The sequence below is a fragment of the Pelodiscus sinensis genome, chromosome 3 (genome assembly GCF_049634645.1).
Source record: "Pelodiscus sinensis isolate JC-2024 chromosome 3, ASM4963464v1, whole genome shotgun sequence".
In the NCBI taxonomy this organism is placed as follows: Eukaryota; Metazoa; Chordata; order Testudines; family Trionychidae; genus Pelodiscus; species Pelodiscus sinensis.
Genome location: NC_134713.1, coordinates 77,070,159 through 77,094,141, shown reverse-complemented (window position 1 = coordinate 77,094,141; position 23,983 = coordinate 77,070,159). Strand labels below are relative to the sequence as shown.

Sequence of the window (23,983 nt, the reverse complement as noted above, 5' to 3'; positions counted from 1 at the left end):
ACATTTTTATTTAAATGCCGCGGGGGATATTTAAATCCCCCGCGCATTTCCCTATTGGGATCTCAAAAATTACCATGCCCCTTCCGGAAAAGGGGCCAGTGTAGACGTAGCCTAAGTGATTTGCTCAAGCTCAGACAAAGTTTGTGGTAGAACAGGGAATTGAACTTAGATGTCTCAGGGGGCTGCTTAAACCACTAACCCATTCTCAAGCGCCCCACCTTTCCAAGAGCCTACTTATTATAGTCCTCTAGTCTGTCCTTCTCAATCTATGTTACATTTTTCAAGAGCTCTGAGTTTGAGGCAAGAGCCTTGTTTGACCTCAGGAAGAGCACTCTTGGTGTGATTTATCTGATTCCATCCTCATCCTTTCTAAGGAGATGATGTTTGTCACAAAGAAAACAGAACAGGAGTGAGACTCCCAACTGAGGGTAGTCAACTATTTTGATTCCAGTAGTTGAGAGAACTAGATAAAATAATGTGTTATGAAAGGACTTAGCTCCAAACAAAAAGCACTGAAACACAGTGGGAATGAAGGAAGCAATCCTCAACCATAAAGTGTGTTTCTAGGTTATTAATTGCATAGCTGTCTGCTAGACCTTTGCTTTTGCTCCTACGTTGGGCCACATGGACCCGCATTCACATTGCACTCCCCATTAGTACCAGGCCCAAGCTGGGAAAGCTAATGATCCAGTCACAGACCTAATTTTGTGATGAATCCTATTCATGTGCCACCTGAGGCATGCACATCGTACATATGCTAAAGAAGAATGATCAGTGGGTACATTGCAAAACTGACTTCCCCTCTTTTCTCTTTTGAAGAGTGGAGGATGTCTGTAGTGCCCTCTGAAGACTCTGCTGATTGTTCTTCCAGCACAGCAGAAACACTCCTAACAATATTTGGGCTTCAAGTGTTGCCCTTGGAGTATTTAGTGCGGGGGGAAGGAAGGGAGGAAGCTTGAGATAATTTCACAATTTTCTCATCCTGAAAACAGGTAGGAAATATTTTTGATTCCCAGAGAAACATCAGATAGTTTTCTCTGAAATATAGCTTAATGACATCCACTTTCCATAAATTACTCCTGAGGTAAATTTCTGAATTTATTGGAAAAGAGAAGTCATTTTCATTGTACACTGCTCAACAATTTCTTGTTATAAGACTGTTTACAAGCTGTACTTTAGTGCCTTAGTTTGCCTTTTTGCTAGAAAGCAAAATATGTCCTTAATGCAATTACTATTTTTTAAATAATTAGGATATCGGAAAAACTAACAATGATTAAAGTGCATTTTCTAACATACTATTTTAAAATTGTGTAGTTGCTCAAAATACATTTTCTGTACTATATATACACACCTACATTAGTAGTGATCTAAAATGGCATTTTTATTACATGTTAAAAGAGCTGATTTAGTGTGTCTTTATTGAACCGTGATTGATTTTGACTCATTCTGGTACGGTATGTTCATCATCAACACCTGTGCCCATTTAGCAATGAATTCTAGTACAAATCACAGTGAATTGAATAGACATCTCAAAGAAGCATTACAATTGTTGCAATATTTTTAGAAACTCAAACAAGGAAATAAACAACTTCAGTAAAATTAATTTAAATAACAAAAAAACTTATCTTTATAAACTGCTTCTCTCCTTGGGAACAAAGAATAAACAAGGAGACGAGCCTTTTTTTCCCTTCCATTATTAACTCAGATCACAATATGAATGGGTGAAATGTCAAGAATAATTGGAGAAAATCACAGCATAATCTTCAGCAAAAACATGTGATTTATTTAAATTGTCACTGCTTTTCTTAATAGATCCTCTGTTTAACCTTGTTATCCAAGACAGCATGTAAAAAAAGGCACATTTTGATTTATTCTAAAATTGCCAGCTTAAGTGCATGTATTCTACTGTTGTGTTGTGAACCATAATCTAGGACATCTTCACATTGTGAAATGTCAATGTATTGTATTGAAACCCTAAGGTTCTGCAATTACACTGGTGTGTGCCTCCCAAAACAGTATTTTTCCATTCATGTAAAGTATTTCCCCATTCATGGTCATGGGGATTCTCTTGGTTAAGACCATGAACAGTACAGGTATATTCTTACCGGCAATATTTTGGTATACCTCAGCCATAGTGTTTCTCCCTTCCTTTGTTCAGTTTCAAAGAACGGGACTCCAACTGGGGAAAATATAGGTCATCATTAAGGGTTCACTATCAGATTTAAACTCATGGTTCAGCTTCATTATTGCTTGCCCAGGGAGGTGTAAATTACACCTCTCTGCCAGCTGGAACCACTGAACCCCAACGGGGTGGAGAACGTGAGGATGGTAAGGCAGTACAATCTCCACTTGTCCTCTTCTGGGTTTCTGCCAGAGGAGAGAAGCTTATTTGTTCTTGAGACCACATGGCAGCCTCATCAATGGAAGATGATCTGGCCTTGTCCCCTTTCTGGTCAGGACTTCTCCCATTTTGGGCTGTGCTGGATGCATGTTGGCAGCCTTGGAGAAGGGAATTTGTAGTTGCTTTTCACTAGTGTAGCTTTCTCCAAAAGCCATCCTGTTGCTGAGGTCCTGTATCTGTGTTTATGCCAGCAGAATCTGGGGTAAATCTGGGCTGATTTTAGCCAAATATATTACAGAAAGAAACCTGTGTCACTCAAACTTAGATTAATAAGAATTTCACAAGTCTGAATGATTTTTTTATTCTCTAGGCTGTTTTGTTTTAATTTTCTATGTCGCTGGGCTTCAACAGTAAACTTGTCAAAGCTGTCTCTGATCAGTAACCAGGAACTTTGTGGAATAACTTGGGAGGTACAAGTACACCACGGCAGCTTTAACACTTTAATGTCCTGTCCTCAATGGCATTGTAAAGACAAAGGATGTAATGGTGATTAGCTTTGCTCAGAGCCAGTGCCCCATAGCAGTGGTGTGAGTGCTTCTGGATTCTTGGAAGAAGTTTTGTCTGTGAACATAGAATCATAAAATGCTAGAATTGGAAGGGACCTCAATAGGTCATTAAGTGCAGTCCGCTGTACTCATGGCAGGACCAAGCATCATCTAGATCATCCCTGACAGATGTTTATCTAACCTGCTCTTACATATCTCCAGTGATGGAGATTCCACAACCTCCCAACACAATTTATTCCATTGTTTAACCATCCTGGGTATGTCTACACTACCACCCTAGTTCGAACTAGGGTGGTTAATGTAGGCAACCGAAGTTGCAAATGAAGCCCAGGATTTGAATTTCCCGGGCTTCATTTGCATCTTGCCAGGTGCCGCCATTTTTAAATCCCCGCTAGTTCGTGGAACGAGGTGTACCAGTAGTTCAGAATAGGAAGCCTAATCCGAAGTACCTACTCCGTGCCATGTGTAGCCGCGGGCACGGAGTCTGAACTAGCGAGGATTTAAAAATGGCGGCGCCCGGCAAGATGCAAATGAAGCCCGGGAAATTCAAATCCCGGGCTTCATTTGCAACTTCGGTTGCCTACATTAACCACCGTAGTTCGAACTAGGGTGGTAGTGTAGACATATCCCCTGACAGTAAGGATGTTTTTCCTAATCATAGAATCATAGAATCATAGGACTGGAAGGGACCTCAAGAGGTCATCGAGTCCAGCCCCCCACCCTCAAGGCAGGACCAAGCTCCATCTACACCATCCCTGACAGATGTCTATCTAACCTGTTCTTAAATATCTCCAGAGAGGGAGATTCCACCACCTCCCTTGACGCATGTGACACACCTTGCCTGGATCAACAATAAAGAGAGTGCCTCCAGGAAATCAGCATACATTCGAGTTAAGCAGAAGGCATAAGTCAATTTATGGCAAATGAAAGAGGACTAATGGAAATGTAAAGCAGTCAAACTTCAAGATGCTGCTGATGGACATGATTTTAAAGCATTCTGTGATGAGCTGAAGACACTCAGCCATCACTGAGCTGAAGACACATGGGCCATGCATTGCTAGCTCTACATCAGTGCACCTTTGATGGCAGCAGTCTAATTACAGGCAGTGCTAAAATCCTTGACCATTGGGCTGAACATTTTCGCAATGTATTAAACCAGACAACAACTTTTGACAGAAGTGTTCTTGAAGAGATTCCTCAGTGGGCTAATGATTCACAGCTGATTATTCCGCCCACTCTTGATGAGACACAAAAAGCTGTCAAGCAAATGAAATCTGGAAAGGCACCTGGCAGTGACACGATTCCATCAGAGACTTATAAAGTTGGTGATGACCAGCTGATCTGCTGTCTCACCTGTTTATTTATCACCATTGGGAGAAAGATCCCTCTTCTCATGTTCAGCATCTACTTTTCAATGATGCTGTTAGTTGCTTTCAAGGATTGTGCATTGGGCATATGGTGCCTATTCTGTTCCAAACTGATGATAGTATTTTCAGCCTGTGAAGACTTCAGGCTCACACCAAAGTGTTCACTACAACTGTCCGTGACCTTCTTTTTGCTGATGATTGTGCATTGTTGGCTTAATCAGTCAAAGATGCACAGGAGCTTTTTGATCATTTTGTTACTTCTGCTCCCTGCTTTGGACTCACTGTGAGCCTCAAGAAGACAGAAGTTCTGTCCCAGTCTGTTCAGAAAGAGGCCAGTGCTCCAGTGATCACTGATGATGATACTGTCCCTAAGGCTGTTGATAAGTTTTGCTACCTTAGAAGCGTACTGTCCTCCAGCATACACTCTGGTAATGATTTATCTGCTCAGCTAGTCAAAGCCAGCACTGTCTTCGGAAGATTGACCAAGCACTTGTAGAATGACCATGATGCTAAACTTCATATGAAGGTAACAGTTTATCAGGCAGTTGTCCTGATTATCCTGCTTTATGGCTCAGAATCATGGACTATATCTCGCCATCACATTTTGAAACTTGATCAGTTCCATATGTGCTGTCTCAGGAAGACTGCCCATGTGAATTGTTTGAACAAAATCCCTAACATGGAGGTCCTTTAATTGTCTGTTGTCATGGGCATTGAAGCAATGCTTATGAACAAACAGTTTTGCTAGACTGGTCATGTCATGAAGATGGATGATATGTGGATATTGAAGAAGATCTTCTATGGTCAAAAATTTCAGAGGAGTAGCAGAGTTAGTTTGTAACTAGAAAAACTCAAAAAACAATGACTAGTCTAGCAGCACGTTGAAGACTAACAAAACATGTAGAATGTGTTGTGAGCTTTCCTGAGTACAACTCACTTCTTCAGATGACTGGAGTATTAACAGTCCAAATCTAAGAATAAATAAGGGAAAATAAGGGAAGGTGGGGAGAGGGGAAAGAACGGGGGGGGGGGGGGGGGGATGAGAAAAAAATAGTGAATTGGATTGTTCAAATTACAAGAGGCTGATAAGAATAATTTGCACCTCTATAAATACCCATTGTTTGGTTGGTTAAGTCATTAGGATGTAGAAGGTCCTGTGCAGAGCCAGCCAATATCTTTATTCATTCCTCTCTGATAAGAATCAAACTTGTAAATGAAGTTAAGTTCTAACCCTTCCCTGTGTATTTGGTTAGTGGAATTGGCCTGAAACAACACTGTGATTTGAGATCCACTATGGTCAGTTTGTTCATAGAAAGTGATTGATTGGTGGTCAGTATAAACGTTACAAAGATATCTTAAAGGCCAATCTGAAGTCATGCGGCATATCTCCTGGTGACCTGGAAATCATAGCTCACAACAAATTGTTCTGGTGACTATGGTACAGGCTCTCAAATGCTTTGAGAGTCGGTGTATTCAGACAGTTTAAGAAAAGTGTTAGATCCACAAAAAGTGTACAACACCCACAAATGGTGGACTTTTATGTGACATCTGAAATTAGATTTGCTAATCAAGAATTGACTTAATCACTCACCTACGGCATCATAGAAGATTAAATTAATCAATTGACGGCTCAGTCCATATATATACTTGAAGGCTGTTATCACGTCCCCTCTTAGCCTTCTCTTTTCTATACTGCTTTTCAGTTCCTGAAATAGGAACAGAAGCTAAAGAAGGAAGATAGAGCTCAGCTGATATAAATAATGGCTGCAAGAGTACTTGCTCTGGCTGCAAGAGAGGTGGCTCATGCTGCACCACAGTCTAAGTCCCTTGGATATTACCTGGGATTCAGTCCAGAAGCAGCTTGGAAAACTCCACAGCTGGGTGTCTCATTCAGTCAGGTCCCATGAGCAGGTGAGCAAGGCAACTCAATCCCTTGAAGTCCTCTATATTGATCCCCATCCCTGTGGACAATTCTAGCCCTCTCCCCTAGCACCAAGTGTTGAAAAATCATGAAAGATGGGAAAGGCGATTGGGGAGCAAGGAGACTTGCAATGGTAGGGGATTTCTGTCATGGATGTGGTTTCTCTGTTTCCACTTGTTCATGCACTTCCCCATTCCTAAGCTTCTGTTGTTTCTGGTGTATTGGTGTGATGACAGTTGGCTTGCCTGTGAATGAGTGAAAGTTGTGCTTTTCTAATACAGGTACTGTATATAAATTAAGTTTTTTTGTGCTATCAAGAAAATGTATTGCTATCACTGCTTCACTTTCATACAACGCATACCTAAAATAATAAAGATAAATACATGAGTGGGAACAATTAGGAATTAGTAAGCAGTTAGGTACATCAATCCACACTTCAATCACTTCCTTACATATTATGAATCATCCCCACTCCCATGTTTAAGTGGTCATGTCATTCATAACTACATAGCATGGCACTCAAGCCCCCTGTCCAAGCACTGAACCCCTATCCCAAATCAATGAGTCCCCACCCCAGCATCAAGTGTATTCATAAAGGTGCTATTCCCACTCTTCCATTGGGCCATGCAGGTCTATAATGTGGAAGCACAAAGTATAGACTTGCATATACTGGGAACATCCAGCTCCAACAGTGGCAGATGCACTGTCTCAGGGGCGGATATAGGGCAGGGCAAGCGGGGTGGCCGTGTCAAAGGGGGGGCCCCATGAAATTGTGCTGCCCTGGGCCCCGCAAAATCGTCATCTGCCCCTGCACTGTCTGACTGAGTGTACCAATTCAGTGGCCCCTCGCTGCCATAGCTCCATTCAGGGAGAAATGGTTCACCTCTGGCTTCTCAAAGATTATAAAGACAATACAAGAGGCTTTTAGCTTCTCTATACTGTGTAAAAAAATCAGCAGCACCAAGAATAGCATGCAGCTAAAGGCATGCAAAAGGGGCAGAAAACATTGCAAAATTCACCTCCCCCAATTGTCGAAACAAAAGTGATGACAGGATCATAGTGTTTAAATCTAGATAAAAATGTACTTAGTTAAAGATCTAAAGCTTTTGATAAGTAACAAATAGTAAAAGTTTTGAGTAGGTATGGGTAGACATCTAAAATGGCAATGGCAATGATTTTACATTAAAAAAATCAAAATGGAGGATTTGGACTTAACTGACAAAAAGCAGATGGGAGACCGGGGTGAAATAAATTTCAACAGGGTAAGGATGAGTTCATGCCAAAATACCTGAAGGGAGGAGACACACGGAGGATCTCAGGTAGGTTCAGCTCAGATAACACATAATGCTGATTAACTAAGCGGGTGTCACCCCATTAGAAGGATCTATTCTAATACCTGGTACTGAGAAAGCAGCCAGTCAGTCAAGGCCAGAAATTGTATAAAAGGCAAAGAGCTGGCAGACTTGGGTATGGAGCAGTAGAAGCACAAAACAGCAGAGAATGCAGCAGCAGCAGCAGAAGAACCAGAACCAGTCAAAGGGGCTGCGTCTAGACTGGCATGATTTTGCGCAAATACTTTTAACAGAAAAGTTTTTCCGTTAAAAGTATTTGCGCAAGAGAGCGTCTATCCTGGCAAGTGCCTTTGCGCAAAAGATTTGCTTTTGCGCAAAAGCGTCCGTGCCAGTGTAGACGCTCTCTTGCGCAAGAAAGCTCCAATGGCCATTTTAGCCATCAGGCTTCCTTGCACAAGAAATTAACGTTGCTGTCTACACTGGCCCTCTTGCGCAAGAATACTTGCGCAAGAGGGCTTATCCCTGAGCGGGAGCGTCAGAGTATTTGCGCAAGAACCACTGATTTTGTACATTACAAAGTCAGTGTTCTTGCGCAAATACTCGCAGTTGCTTTTGCACAAAATCATGCCAGTCTAGATGCAGCCAGGCAGAGCACTGCCCAGACTACGGTGGGCCTCCTGCTTCACCCTCAGCAATGCCTAGAGCATACCAGATGGCACTCTGGTGGTGATTTAAAGGGCCTGGGAGTTCAAGCACTGCCACTGCTGCAGTAGCAGAAATAGCAGCTGAAATCCCAGGCCCTTTTGAAGCACCAGGCCCTGGGGCAGTTAACCCCTTTGCCCCTCCTCCCCGCGCCCATCAGCAGACCTGCTGCTGTGTGGATGCTGGAGTCCCAGATTCAAGCCCAAGTTAGAAATTTCTTATCCCGAGGTTAACAATTAATGTCAACACTCAAGCCCTGGGTTCTCTAACCCAGGATCAGCTGATTTAGGTCCTTCTAACTCTGGGCTTACATTGCAGGGTAGATATACCCTAATGCACATTGCTAATGGTAGGAGTCCTTGACATTGGATGTTGCTTCTGTTCTGGTTTGCCAGAACATTATCTTGATTTCTTTCAGGGTACAGTGCCATCATTGCTTTGCTAGGAAGAGGGCTTGAAAGGGATTATTCTGACTTGGATGGTAGGGAGGAATTTCATGTGTTTCATGATGACAAAGATATGAGGAGCATCCTTGCTAACGTTGCATATATCCTTCAAAGGCTAGCCAACATATTGCAATCAGGGTATGTCTACACTGCCACCCTAGTTTGTGGAACGAGGTGTACCGGTAGTTTGAATTAGAGAGCCTAATTCAAACTACCTACTTCGTGCCGCGTGTAGCCGTGGGCACGGAGTCCGCACTAACGGGCATTTAAAAATGGCGGCGCCCGGCAAGATGCAAGTGAAGCCCGGGATATTTAAATCCCAGGCTTCATTTGCAACTTCAAATGCCTACATTAGCCACCCTAGTTCGAACTAGGGTGGCAGTGTAGACATACCCTCACTCTGTTGCTCTGGGCCTGGGCAGATCGCTTGAGCGAAGGAACCTTTTTAGGCTCAGAGCTGCTGATCCACAGAAAAATCAGTTGGGGGTCATGAGAAGAAAAAAAAGAGAAGAAAAAAACACAACTCCCCTCCCCCCAAAACAAAGCAACAACGAAAAATATGACTCCTGATTAAGGAGAAAAATACTCCCCACATTACCCTTGCACACTAGAACCTAGGGAGACCCAGGCTATTAGATTTTGTGTGCTCCATCTCCGCGGTGGGCTCACCTGAGCCTCAGGGGCCAGATCCAGGCAAGACGGGGGAAGTTCCATACCATTGGCTTGAGTATAGGCGGGATTGTTATTTTAACTGTATTTATGGCACTTTTCATGTATGTGAGAATTCAAATATTTTTCTAACTGCCTGAAGATTTTTGATAGTTGCAATAAATCATATGGAAGAAATACGTATAACCACCTAGTAGAAATCCTGAAAGCCAGATTTAAAAACATAAGAATGGCCATACTGGGTCAGACTAATGGTCTATGTAGCCCAGTATCCTGTGTTCTGATTGTGGCCAATGCAGGGTGCTTCAGAGGGAATGAACAGAACAGGTAATCATTGAGTGATCCTTTGTCATCCATTCCCAGCTTTTGGCAGTCAGAGGGACACCCAGGACATAGAACGCATCCCAGACCATCTTGGCTAACAGCCATTGGTGGACTTATCCTACAGGAACTTATCTAACTTTTTTTGGAACATGTTGTGGTTTTGGCCTCCACAACATGCCTTGGCAACAAGTTCCATGGGTTGACTGTGCATTATGTGAATAAAGTTTCATTCAGGTATGACATATATCATACAAAAAGATGCTAACTCTTCCACCTTGACACTCCACTTTATAGTCATTACCTCCACCGAAATCACGCCCAATGCTGTGTGATCCAACTTGACTGCAAAGACTCCCATGAGCCTTACAATTAGGGTTGCAAACTTTCTGAAAGCAGAAAAACAAGCACTCTTGACCCACTTTTTGCCACACCTCCTCTCTGAGGCCCACCCTGCTCAAGCCATTCCCTCCCCCCATCATTTACTCTCCCCCACCTCACTCATTTTCACTGAACTAGGATAGGGGGTTGTAGTGTGGAAGGGAGGGCATTAGCTGAGGGTGTGGGTTCTGGGGCTGGGCCAGAAATTAGGGGTTCAGGATGCAAGAGTGAACTCCAGACTGGGACAGAGTGTTCAGACATGGGAAGGGGTTCAGAGTGTGGGCTCCAAGGGGTGCTTCCCTCAGACAGCTCTTGAGAAATGGTAGGCATGTCCCAATGGCTCCTCTGTTCACAAGTTCCCAGGAGTTTCTGTATGCTGCCCCCATCTGCAGGGGCTAGCCTCTTAGTTCCCATTAGATGTGGTTACCAGCCAATGGGAGTTGCAGAGGCAACATTCAGGGCAGCAGGTGGGACATAGTAGAGCTGCATGTGGAGTCCCCCTGCATCTCTGAACTGGCAGGATATGCCAGCTACTTCAGGTAGAGCCAGCTGCTACAATCAAACTTTTAGCAGATAGGTCAGCTGACTGGAGCCTCCAAGGTCCCTTTTCCACTGGGTATTCTGGGTCAAAACCTGATGCCTGGCAACCCTACCTATCAATGGGAAAGGAGGAAAAGTGATTGAGGAGCCTGCGGCCTTCCCTTCCTCTATAAATGCAGAGACTGTGAACTCAGTCTTAAGGCTACTGAAGTTCCTGGCACTATCCATAAAATAATATAGGGCAGTGGGCCCCAGGAGCTGATCTGGGCCTATTCCCCCTGCTCCTGTAGCTTTTCCCTACAATTGCGGGCGGGCCCAAGAAGATATTTTATAGCAGAGTCCTGCTTGTTGTGCCCCCCCCTCCCGGTGCACTATGGGAGTTGTAGTTTTCTTATCCCTGTCCGTGTTCGCTCTGAGCGAGTGCGGCGGCATCGGAAGTACTACAAGTCCCGGGATTCCCTGAGCGGATGAGGGGCGTGGGAGGCGCATCCGCTTGTGCCGGGCGGCGGCTGGGTAGCAGCGCGTAGCTGGGGCGTCAGCTGTTTGCTGGAGCATAAGAGGGCGAGAGGGGCGGGGTTGGCTCGCGACGTTTCCGCGGTGGGTGCGCGCGTGCCCGGCTGCCTGGGGAGGGGGACCCGGCGCGGGCGGGCAGGGAAATGGCCGAGACCATCGCGGACACCCGGCGGCTCATGAGCAAACCACAGAACCTGAACGACGCCTACGGGCCGCCCAGCAACTTCCTCGAGATCGACGTGAGCAACCCGCAGACCGTGGGGGTCGGCCGAGGCCGCTTCACCACCTACGAGATCAGGGTCAAGGTGAGGGGCGCAGCGAACGTGAACCCCCCCCCCCCCCAGCCTGGCTCCACGGTTGCGCCCCCGCCGCGTGGGCGCGGTAACGGCTTCTCTGCTCCCCCCCCCCCCCCCGGGCTGAAGTGCCCCCGTGCGGGGCTGCGGTTCCCTGCCCTGCGGGACGGGCCTGGGGTCCCTGGCACCAGGGTGCGGAGGGGCTGGCCCGGCCAGGAGCAATGCAGGCTGCATTGGCGCCTCAGACCGTTCGCACCAGGTGTTTCAACTCCGCCTGGTCGTGTAAACACACCTCTTACGGGGGAAGCGCGAACCTCTTTCCCTCCCGCTCCACCGTCCTGTGCCAATCCGGAGTGGGGCTTGGATCAAGCGTAATTCCGGCCTACGGTACTGGGGGGGAGGCGGAGTTTAATGGCCTTTATAGGGCTTAACTGCAGAAAGGGGTCATTTGTGTTAGTGGTAAGTTTGCAATGTTGTTACAGTCCTGTTGGTCCCAGGATATGCGAGATGTGAGATCCTATCTTCTATTGGGCTCGCTTCTATTGGTGAAAGAGACATGCTTTTGTGCTTATCTAAGCTCTTCTTCAGCTGTGTGTAACTCAAATGTTTGTCTTTCTCAACCACAGACATTGATCCAAATATATCTTGCCTACCTTGTCTCTTCAGTGAGAAATGAGTGTTTCACTTGAAGGAAGATGTAAGCACAAACTGCTTGTGTTTTTAACAGCAATTTTGTTTTGTACATGTCTGGGTGTCAATAGTTTGTCAGGCTATTGAGTGGTGCTCAGGCAGGCTTGAGGCTTATCTTCCTGAGTACAGGTATCTGCTTGCCAGGGCGATGGTTGTGATTGAATATATTGGTGTCATAGAGGTCGGCCGATAGAAGCATGGAAACTTCTTTTAGCAGCTATTCTGAGGAGAGTATGGTAGCTGTGTAATAGTGGTGCCAATCTGTATGCTACGTGAAGAAGTTAACATTTGGAAGGGAGGGAGCGACTGTTGAGTTGGATAAATAAAATTCTGCAGATAGAACTGCAACTGGCGTTTTGCTTTTGACTAAGACCATGTGGCACTTTATAAGATGAGCACCCACATTAACACTACAAGACAGCACATCAGATTTTTACTTGCTCTAATACAGAGGCTGGCAACCATATGGCATGCAAGCTGACTTCAGCATCATGCAGGAGGGAGTTCAGTGCTGCCCCTCCTCACCCACACAGCTGCTAGAGAGCGCTGCCTCCTCCCTGCAGCAGGTTAGGTTGCAGTGGGAGGAGGCAACATTGGAGGAACCACTACCCCATGCGGTCCAGTGCCGGCCCCAGAGTGCCACTACATGGTCTGGGACAGACCTGAGACTGAGTGGCAGCAGTGCCCCCGGGGCCAGCCCCAGACCACAGTTGCAGCAGGAACTCTAGGGTGGTCCTGGACTGTGTCAACAGCAGCAACGGGGCTGGACCGGGATCACATGGGCCCTGGCAGAAGGATCTCTTTCTGGAGTGGCTGGGACAGCGTGGCTGTGGCCATAGCTGCAAGGGGGCACAAAGCCAGGTAAGGTCCCTCCTCATGCTCAGACCATCCTATCCCAATTTTCTCACTCCCCCTTTCTCTCCCCCCCCCCCAAAGATCTGGCACCCCTAGCTTGCTCCGAAACTCCCTTGTTCCTGAACCCTCTCTCCTGGCCACATGCTGCACCCTCCCTTGCTGCTGTTCCCTCCACCTGTCCAGACACCCTACTTCCAACCTGTTTCTGCACCCTACTCCCAACCTAGACCTCACTGTGACGGCGCGTTGGGGTTTTTCCATCTCCTGCACCCCCCCGTAATGGCACGAACAGACTCCGCCAGCCAGTAGAATAGAGGGAGTTTATTGCTTCTCCCGGATACAGCACAGATGTCATCTGGTTACAGGAACTGGGGCTAAGAGGCCTCAGTGCCCCCCCCAGAGATGGGGGGGGTGGGGTGGCTGGGCCCTACAATCCCAGCCCCCTCCCCAGTTCCTTCTCCCCTGCTTCCCAGACAGAAACTAACCAACTCTCCTCCAGCCCTGCCCCCCAGCCAGGGGCAGCATTCCACCTTCCTTTGTTCCTCTCCCTGGGGGGTAGCTGGTGGGACAGGTTGAGACCCTTTTTGCATAGTGACCCATCCCCTGCCCTGCTGGGCTGTGCTGTAGCCAGCAAGGTACCCCCACTACGTCACACTCACAACTTCTCCTTCTGCACCCCACCTCCTTCCCAGATCCTGCACCCCATGCCTATCCTACTTCCTGGCAGCCCTGTTTTGCACACTGTACCCTTTGTTTTTGTCCCTATGCCCAAGTCTAAGGAGGTCCATAAAATCCACTAACTCTAGAACCCCAGAGAAGTCCTGGACCTCAATCCCCTCCTTCCCTTCCCCTCACTCCATGATGCTGGGGAACCAGAAGTGAGGAGTCTCAGTTGGGGCCCCATGAGTGGGCATTGGGGGTTTTTGGAGGGGTTTTTTGCTTCTCACTTCTGTGGTACCCACAGAAACATCAGTTGGAAGTGACCCCAAACCCAGAAAAAGTTACCCTCCCCTGCAATTAAATAAAGAAAACATTGAGACCTTTTGTGTTAGAGATAATATTTTACTTTACAGGCAGTCCCCGGGTTACGTACAAGATAGGGACTGTAGGTTTGTTCTTAAGTTGAATCTGTCTGTAAGTCGGAACTGGCGTCCAGATTCAGCCGCTGCTGAAACTGATCAGTGGCTGATTCCAGGAAGCCCGGGGCAGGGGCTTCCTGTAGTCAGCCACTGGTCAGTTTCAGCAGCGGCTGACTTGGGGACGCCTGGGGCAGAGCATCTGGGGTGCTGCTGGGTTGGTCCAGTAGCGCCGCCGCTCCTCGGCGCTACTGGACCAACCCAGCAGCACCCAAGCTGCTCTGCCCCAGGCGTCCTGATTCAGCCGCTGCTGAATCTGACCAGCAGTGGCTGAATCAGGACGCCTGGGGCAGAATAGCTGGGGTGCTGCCCGGTTGGTCCAGTAGCGCCCAGAGCGGCGCTACGGGACCAACTGGCAGCGCCCCAGCTGCTGTACCACAGGTGTCCGGAGCAAAGCCACAGAGCACGGGGGCAGCGGGACAGCCCAGACGCGCCGTGGCTGTCCTGCTGCCCTCGGGCTCCGTGGCTTTGCTCTGCTTTGCTCCCCGTCCCCCTGGTCTGCAGACCAGGGGGACGGGGAGCAAAGCGGCGGAACACGCGGACAGCCCAGACGCATCTGGGCTGTCCGCTGCCCGCGTGCTCCGCGGCTTTGCTCTGCTTTGCCCCCCGTCCCCCTGGTCTGCAGACCAGTGGGATGGGGGGGGGGGGGGCAAAGCAGAGCCAAGCCGCGGAGGACGCGGCCAGCTGACAACTGTCAGCTGGCCGCGTCCTCCGCGGCTTGGCTCTGCTTTGCGCCCCCCCGACCCCTGGTCTGCAGACCAGGGCGACGGGGGGGGGGGGGGGGGGCAAAGCAGAGCCAAGCTGCGGAGCGCGTGGGCAGCGGACATCCCTGTCCGCTGCCCACGTGTTCCGCCGCTTTGCTTCCTCTCTCTGGTCTGCTGGAGACCAGGGAGAGGAACGGCCCCGTTCGTAACTGCAGATCCGACGTAAGTCGGATCCGCCTAACTCGGGGACTGCCTGTATTGAAAATGATGCATGATAAACTAACATGAGTTAAAACGGTTAATCTGTTTGGTTTAATTTAAATTATTCTCCCTAGCTGCAGCTGGTTCAGTAAATAAGGTCGCCATACCCAGTTTGTCCTTGCCTCCCTTCCCCTTCTTCCCCCAGCACACAGATCCGTGAATAAGTTAAATCTTGTTATGCCACTTCAGAAAGGTTGCCAACCCCTGCACTAAAAGGTAAAATCTGGATCTTTATTTATTAATGAAGCTGCTGTAAGTAGGACTATTATTGACTTTAAAAAGTGTCACCGGCACTTGGGCCTGTACATAGAGGCAAGTAAGTCAAATCTCAGCACTCCACCTCTGAAAGGTTGCTGACCTCTGCTCTAAATGTGTAATTCAACTGCTCCTGTAATTCAGTCTTAAATCAAGCTGAAATATTTTGCATCCAAACTCTTTGATATTTAGTATCTTGTGATTATTGACATGTTGAATAATGCTCCTCACTTATAACAGTCAACTTGGATTAACTAGCCAACACTTGTGGTGTAATCTGGGCTCTGATGAAGTTGATGGAAAGTGGCCTTTGCACTGGTGATGTTGATGGAAAGTGGCCTTTGCACTAAATCAGTATTGTGGGCAAAACTAAAACTTATTAGCTGGATGTCTAAACTTATTTACAGGAGGGATGGAAAGGATCCCACCAGCAAGATGTGGGGATAGTGTTCTCCTAACCAGTGTTAGCTGTGAACTGAGATTCAAATGCCACCCATCTGGTTTAGGAGGGCACCCACAGCAAGCTGCATGTGTTTCCACTGTTGGTGCACATAGATGGAAAAATGCTCCTAACCCCAGCCATCTGCCAGTTTAGGTAGGGGAACTAAGGAAGAATGCTGAGATTTTTATTAGGGTGTTATCATGACTGTTTCGGGGCTCAGTTTCTCCTAACTATTTCTATGTAGTAAATGACTAGAATGTGTCATGTTGTGCTTTACCCCTTGTAGCTGCTGATCGCAAAGGGAACCTTGTCTGGTCTCTCCCCTCCATAATCTCCTGCCTGCTGTTAGGGAGGTGGAAGAATAAACCTGCGATACTTTACTCCTCCCCACTCTTTCCTGGGGTGCAGGAGAGATCCTCTCTTGTGAATAACTCCAGGTTGCTGCTTGAAGCTTTTCTTGATTGCTTCACTGATGCCCATGTAGTTATTTGTGGAAGTGAAATTAGCCATTTCTCTTAATCTTACTTAGTGGCAGTGGTGGCACTGGAGCTGCCAGACCCTTGTCACAGGAAGATAAAATGTCAACCTTCCAAGTGTTGATGCATGTAAACTATGTTCACAAACAATGATTAGAAACTAACTTGAAATGAGAGCTTAAATTTATACAGAATCTAAAGCATAAAATACCTTGCTGCTGGCCAGAATACCAGGCCTGATAGAGTAGGTTTTTTGGGGGTGTGTTTTTTTTTTTTTTACAGCTTATCTACAGTACGCCACTCTTGGAGCATGGAATCCACAGTTAAAATTACCCTCAAACTACACTTTATCTGGGAGCTTTGAAGGCTTGTTTGGCAGTGTTTGATATCACTACTTGATTCTGCACAAGTTTGAATTCAGTCTATCCTCATTTTAAAACGCTCTGACTTAACCATCTAAAAAGTTGACGGCTGAATTTCAATGGAAAGGATCAAGTTATTTCTAGTAAGCTTACATTTCCGGTACTTAAAACCCATTGGCTGCGTCTAGACTGGCAAGTTTTTCCACAAAAGCAGCCGCTTTTTGCAGGAAAAACTTGCCAGCTGTCTACACTGGCCGCTTGAATTTGTGCAAGAACACTGATCTAATGTAAGATTGTCAGTGTTCTTCCACAAATACTATGTTGCTCCCGTTCAGGTGGAAAAATCCCTCTTGTGCAAATGTATTTGCGCAAGAGAGCTGGTGTAGACAGCTGAAAACTGCTTTGCACAAAAAATCCCCGATGGCAAAAATGGCGATCGGGAATGGCGATCAGGGCTTTCTTGCACAAAACCGCGTCTAGATTGGCACGGACGCTTTTCCGCAAAAAGTGCTTTTGCGCAAAAGTGTCCATGTCAATCTAGACGCTCTTTTCCGCAACTGCTTTTAACTGAAACTTTTCAGTTAAAAGCATTTGCAGAGAATCATGCCAGTCTAGATGTAGCCATTATGTATTACTAACTCCACTTGCTGATATTAACTTCAGTGTTTCTTGAAGCAGAATAAATTCCTCCATCTATAAACTTAACCCCCCCCACTTCTGCGAACATTCTTCAGTTAACAGCTTTAGTTCAGTTCTCATTCATGTTTTTGTGACTAGACAGAACTCCTAGCCATCTTGTCTATTAGCTTTCCACTTCTAACATGTCAATTGTTCTGACCATGAAATTGGAGGTAAATAAGTGGTGGAGTTTAATATTTGTGATATTCTTGCTGCACTTAAATCTTTCCCTCTGAAATCCAGAAAGGAAAGTAGAGGGTACTTGAAACACATGTCTCTAATGGCTGTGCTAATATGATGTATACAGTTAGGTGAGCACTTCAGCTTTGAATTTGTGAAGGCTTAACCAATGGCTCACAATTTTTTTCATAAGCATTGGTGTTCAGACTCCTGTTGAATAGTACCACTTGATTTGAGGTAGAATATTTAAAAGGGCATAGGTCCCATTGTCAAGTGACTTAAGCACTTACAGTGGATAATCTATGCTTTTAAAATGTGCAGGGTCTTTTGACAAAAATAAACCTATTGAAAATCTGATACAGTCTAAACTTATGATACAGTGGTCCTCCAGCTTGTAGTAGTCTATTTTTGCAAATGACTTGAGTAAGAAGATTTGATGCCAGGAGGATTACATAAGTGATATGCCAATAGCTTGAACAATATTTGATGTGCTGCTGTATGAAATATAGTATTGTAATGTTAGTGAGTCTTTGTCTAAGCAGTGAACATGTAGTGTTGTCTAGCCTTCAGTAAGCTATTTTCCCAAGATAATCACATTGTATTGTGGAGAATAAAGAGCTCAGCTGTGCTTCCTGTTGTAGTTTCTTGTACAAAAATGTTCCATTCTGTAAAAATGTTGGCTTTAATTCTAAAGTTCCTCCTTTTAATGGGGAGGGCGGGGGGAAGGAGAGGGTGAGGCAAGAGAAAGCAGAAACAGTTGTAATGCTGTTTTTTTCCCCTTCATGAGCTTTTCAAAAACACTGGTTAACATCGGAGGAACATATTGGTACCTGTTTTTTTGAAATTGTATGACTTCCTTTAATTTCCTGTCTACAGGTTTTTACTTAGTGAAAGTTGTAAAACTTTCACTACAATAACTGTATTCACAACAGTTTCCTAGATTTGCTAGAAACACTGAAAAGTTCAAAAAACTAGATAAGTATTGATGGACCTAACCCCCATGAATTTTAGTCAGGGTGGGTAGGAATGATATTCCTAGCCTCTGTTTGTCAGAGGCTGGCAATGGATGACTGGGGAGGGATCACTTGATTACCTGTTCTGTTCACTCCCTCTGGGGGATCTGGCATTGGCCACTGTCAGACAGGATACCTTTGGTCTGACCTAGTATGGCCATTCTTAGAAAAGGCAAGTGCAGAACTGTAAACGTGTTAAAGGATACTAACTTGGGAGGGGAAAAGACTTATGAAATAGTAATTCCTTGTTTTTTCACTACAATGGGAAGCAGAAAAATATGCCCATCCATTCATTTCTGAGTTGTTTGAGAAATCAGACTATTAGAATGTTGTCTCTACATTCAGCATCATATACATAACATATCCAGAAATTCCAATGCTTTAATTGAATCACATTTGTTCAGTGCCCCTGCTTTGTATTCCATTGCTATATTGAGTTTTAATACTTTGCTTTGGTTTACACAAATTAATGAAGGTCTTAATGATTGTTGTGTTCATATGAATACTTCCCCTAAAGGAGAAGAGAACTGCATTCTACTTGACCATCCCCTGGCCAAGTCAACTTTGGGTGGTGCTGCAACCACTTGTGCAAGTCACAGTGCCCAGAGTAGTGAGCCAGGCCCAGCCTCATGGAATAGAAGCTGCCTGTCCCAAGTATGAGTGTGAGGGCAAGCTTGCTCTCAATCTCCTGGCCTTTCCTGCCCTCTCCTTCTGCCAGTCCCTGTGTCCCACTTCTCATTTTTATCAATACCACAAATCCCATGACTTTGGCTTTTTAAGAATGACAGAAGAAACTTGCAGCTCTACTCAGCTTTATCAAAACTTGACTTGATATTGCAAACAGCTTTACTTGAAGGAAAATAAAACTAAATTGTAAAGGAAGCAATTTCTCTGAACTAAGTGATCTCTGGACAAACCCTCTAAATCCAACTCCTACCTGACTTTTATGTATAATTAGCAGATGTACCTGGCATTGCTTGGGTTTTAACTGAGGTAATAATTTTGGACTATGTACATGCTTTATTTCAATTGTATTTTTTGAAAATGAAGGCTAGAGTGATGATTCAGAGGTAAGGAGAAGCTTAGGGAAGAGGGTTGGGGGAGGCTTAGGGCAGGGGGAAGGAGGTGAGGGTTCAGAAATCAAGGCGGGGGGGTGCATGATTCAGGGCAGTGGGCTCAGGACAGGAGGCTGGGAGATGGTGGGGGGGTTACCAGGTTTGCCCATGGTAGTGACAATGGCACTGCTCCAGTGACAGCTTCTCTCAGGGGGCCATGGCAGTGATTCCCCAGAGGGTGGCACCTCCTGTAATCGGGGGGATCCAGGTCTATGCACGTATCAGGTAGAGAAACTTAAACATGTCCTGCAGCACCTTAGAGACTAACAAAAAAATGTAGAGGGTGTCATGAGTGTTTGTGGGTACAACCCACTTCAGATGAAAGGACAGAGTAACACAGCTACCCCTCTGAGATTTGTCAGGTGGAAATTAGGGATGTGAAGGACTAGTCAACTATCTGATAAGCAAATGTTTATCTATTAAGCAACAGGCTAGTTGATTTCTCCCCTCCCTCCCTTTTTTGCCCCTCAGAATCAGCAAGCAGGGGGGAATAACAGAAAGGAGTACTTCAAGGCAACAGTGCTGCATGGAGCCTGGGATCAGCTGGGGATTCCCCTGCTGACCCCGGGCTCCGTGTGTCGCTGCCACTTTGAAATGCTGGGGGGAGCCCGGCATCAGGCTGCATGTGGCATTTTAAAGCAGCAGTGCTGCATAGTCCAGGATCATTGGGGTTGACCCCGGGCTCCATGCAGCACTTTCACCTTTGAAGTGTATCAACAGCCCTAGGGTTGTTGCTACCTGTTAAAGGCAGAGGCACTTTATTGACTAATCAAATAGTCAATGCAAAATGCATCGACTATTTGATTAGTTGATATTTAACATCCCTAATGGAGATTAGGGCTCTGCAGGAAAACCCTGGCCTGCAGCCTGTCTGGTAGAGGCAGCCCCTGGCTTGCAGCTGCTCTAGGGGGAGGTGGAGCCTTGCTTGGGAAAGTGGCTATCCTGTCCTGCAGCCTATTGGGGAGGGAGGGTTGGTGCCCTGTGACCTGGCCTTGCCCTCAAACAGCCCCTCTTGTGGCCTGCAGGTTGTCTGGGTTGGTCAAGGCTTCAAGGGCTGCTCTTTCCACCAGTTCCCCTTGCTAGCTGTTTGGGGAGGGGGTAGGCTCTGGGAGATGCTCCCTCCAGTGGGTCTCCCTACAATCCTGCAGGCTGTCCCTGGAGAGTGGGCAGACTCCATGTTTGAGGGAATGGGGCTCCTTACCTGGTCTGGAGGCAGGCAAGATGGTAGATCCCCAGCCCTACTAGCTACTCTTTGTGCTGCAGCTGCCCCCAGTAGCCACTCTCAGTATTCCATCCCTCTTCTGTGCCCTTCCCTTTCCATGTTGTCAAACAGTCCTGTTCCCAGCCCTTCCCATTTTCCAGGCACAACCAAAACCTGAGCTTAGTTAGGATAAGAGGAAGCCACATACCAAATCTCGTGGTCCTAGCTCTTACAGTTTAGGAGGCATTCTTGGACAAATGGACAGATACACTATAAAACACACATTTTGGCTAGTTCATTCACTTTCTTAAGCCTTGAAAGGAATTAGACCATATTCAAGGGCAACAGTTTGCCTAATTTCAATTTAATCATCTCTTCTAAATCAGTGTTCAGCTTTTCATTATTATGTAAATGATTTCCTTAAGTGCTTAAATCCTGGGTTGGACATACCCAAGGCTAACTTTTACAACTAAGCTAATTGCATCTTGAAAAATCAGGCTCCTAGTATTGTCTCATCATAACAAAGCCTATTCTGAGATATGCTGGAGATCTGGAATTCCCATTGAATTTGAAGATGCAGATACTAAGAACTCTGTAGGAGTTGGCCTGTAAGTCACTATCTAGTGCACATGCCAAAATGTTTCCTTTTTTGAAAGAAAATTGTTCCAAGTACACAAACTTGTCCTTGACCTAAGCAAAGATAATCATGGATTCATAGCTGTACTCTTCCTACTTGCCTTGTGCTTCTAAGGAAGTGTTTCTTAGCAGAATTCTGCTATTGGTGTATTAGAGAATATGGTATTAGTAAATTCCATTTGACTGTAAGCCACCAAAATGGAGCAGAGCAACACAGAGGGGAATTATAGCTGACACAATGGATTGGAATGGGAGAGACCACTGATGCACTAACAATGGTAAATCCAACACATTACACAGTGTAACTAAAAGCAGCACCAATTGAGTGCCATGTGAATGTCAAGTCTTTCAGGTGATACTGTAAGTAAGCAGGTAGTAGTGTCCTGTAAATGTAAACTTGTTTGTTAATGATTGGCTGAACAAGAAGTAGGACTTGTCGGCTTTAAAGTTTTATATATTGTTTTTAATATAGTTTTTGGACATAATTCTATTCTTGCAAGTTCAACTTCAGTGTTTTTTTTCAATTCACCTCAAACACTGGTGTAATCACTATTGCTTTTACAAGGCAAATATCTAATCAAAATAGTGAGCACACTGCACTTTGTATTCTGTGTATTTCAAAAATATAGAAAATCTAAAAATTAGTTTTCAATTGGTATTGTTTATACATGATCAATCATGTGAGTTGACTAAGCAACAGCTCTTAGTAGGCACTCCCTAAGACTTTTTTGCAGCCAAATGTAACCATTTTAAATGGATTGAACTGGATTGTGGTTAGTCACTCCCTGACTCAGCATTCAGTTTGCAGAATATTTGTTGTGTGACCCAGAAAGAATGCATTTGGACTGTAATTCCAAACTGATCTTATAAGGCTGGCATTTTGCATCTAAGTAGTACATTCTGATGTTGCTGAGATGATATCCCACAAAGCCGACTTGCGTTTCCCCAAAGCATCACAGTTCTCTAAAACTTCTATAGAATTTGTGAATTCTGGCTGATGCTTCATTTTTTAAAAATTGTTGCATACTGTCTATATACCTGTGTATCCACTGTTGCTGACAAGCTTGTAACCATGTCTCTTCCAGACTAAGTCCTTTACACTGCATCTACCTGTAATGACTACTTTAGGATAATAGTTATGATAAGGAGGCTGGCTACAGCTGGGAGAAGCCATTTAGTTCAGCTTACCTGTGAAGGGATGTTCAGAGAAGAAAACTGCACAGGCAGGATGAAACTCCAGTGTTAGTGGTAGGGCTTGAGGGGGCAGTTTGACTATGCATTGGGTTACAGTTTGTAAATGGTGAGGGGACCCCAGTAAGTATTTAGTTGACGTTTTTGATCGTAGTTGGGGAAATTAAATGAAAAAAGTAAATCCCTGAAGTAAGAGTGGGACCACGCAAGAGCTAACATGAGCCATAGCCAGCAGTCCTTACTGTGCCGGTTAGACTGATGTAAAAAGCTGTTACTTCTGGTTTCAGCTATTAGACTAAGGTTATTACTTAATCAGAGCTAGCATACCAGCTTTCATCAAATAACTTGTTTTCTGCAGAAAACGTGCAAACTCATCCTCTACATAGGAACAAAAGAAGATTATGCAGCACTTTAAAGACTAACAAGATGGCTTATTAGGTGATGAGCTTGTGGGACTGGCAAGCTCATCACCTAATAAACCAGCTTGTTAGTCTTTAAAGTGCGCATAGTCCTTTCTTTTGTTCCAGCAAGATCAGACTAACACGGCTACATCTCTTACAATTCAGTGTGTCCTATGTAGAGGAGTAACAGCTACTGGAAATTGTGGCAATTTTCCCTAATCCATTGGATCATGGTGACCTATGACTATTGTTTTAATAGGTGAATGAAAGGTTGACCTTGCTGCTGCTCATTGGCCAGAGACTTTTTGTAGGCTTGGTTTGGATCTCTTGCTTGGTGGCATTGTTATATGCCATAGATTCTGCCTCATTGCACTATCTTAGCAGGATACATCTTCATGGGGAATCTGGCATGCTTTTGTATAACTAGAGCATGGATCTCTGGGTTCAATAAGTAGATGCATGGTTAGATGATCTGATGCTGCTCTTTTCTGACAAGTGGATGTTGAAAGGGTTCACCCCTTTCAATAAGATGCATCTTTATGCAGCTCTGGTGAAGAGGCATGTATAGCCCATTCCTCAGGTTAACCGGCTGTAAAGTGAACATCGTGAGTGAGGAAACAGGCACATAAAACAGTGCTTTCAGACTGCACTCTTGCTTGAAAGCAGATCTATTCAGCTGTATCAAACAGCTGTACTTGTGGGAAATACTACTATTCTGGCACTACTTAAAATAGCAGAAACTGCAATGATTCTGCTTAGGAATATTTAATCAACTAATTGAATAGTCAATAGAATTTCCATCAAATACTTGATTAGCCGATAAGGGCACCTCTGCCTTCTAGATGTAGAAGATTCTTGCTACATTTCGAAAGCAAAGCCCACATGCTACCTCCAGACCGTATCCCTCTGTCGGCAGAGGGTTGCAAATAAAGCACTTCAGAAGTGCAAATGAGCCCAGGATTTAAATATCCCAGGCTTCATTTGCATACTCATGTTCCGGCGCTGTGCTGATCACATGCCATTTTGAAAGTGAAA

The 23,983-nt window shown here is 45.4% G+C and overlaps 1 protein-coding gene and 1 long non-coding RNA gene across 3 annotated transcripts in view; one reads left to right on the top strand and one right to left on the bottom strand.

Moving 5' to 3' along the window:
- Positions 1 to 3,295: 3,295 nt before the first annotated feature.
- Positions 3,296 to 11,040, bottom strand: LOC142827850 (uncharacterized). Of its 2 annotated transcripts, XR_012902622.1 has the most exons (4): positions 9,930 to 11,040; positions 6,113 to 6,556; positions 5,866 to 5,980; positions 3,296 to 5,245 (listed from the first exon to the last, which is right to left on the bottom strand). It is a non-coding gene; the product is annotated as an uncharacterized LOC142827850 (long non-coding RNA). The 2 variants fall into 2 exon arrangements; XR_012902621.1 differs by lacking the exon at positions 9,930 to 11,040 and having other exon boundaries at positions 6,113 to 9,893.
- Positions 11,041 to 11,053: 13 nt separating this feature from the next.
- SNX3 (sorting nexin 3) overlaps positions 11,054 to 23,983 on the top strand; it is a 29,125-nt gene continuing 16,195 nt past the window's right edge. Inside the window, exon 1 of the mRNA XM_006123176.3 lies at positions 11,054 to 11,364. Within this exon, the coding sequence (XP_006123238.2) occupies positions 11,203 to 11,364 (162 nt within the window). The 5' untranslated portion in view covers positions 11,054 to 11,202. The remainder of the gene's footprint in view (positions 11,365 to 23,983) is intronic.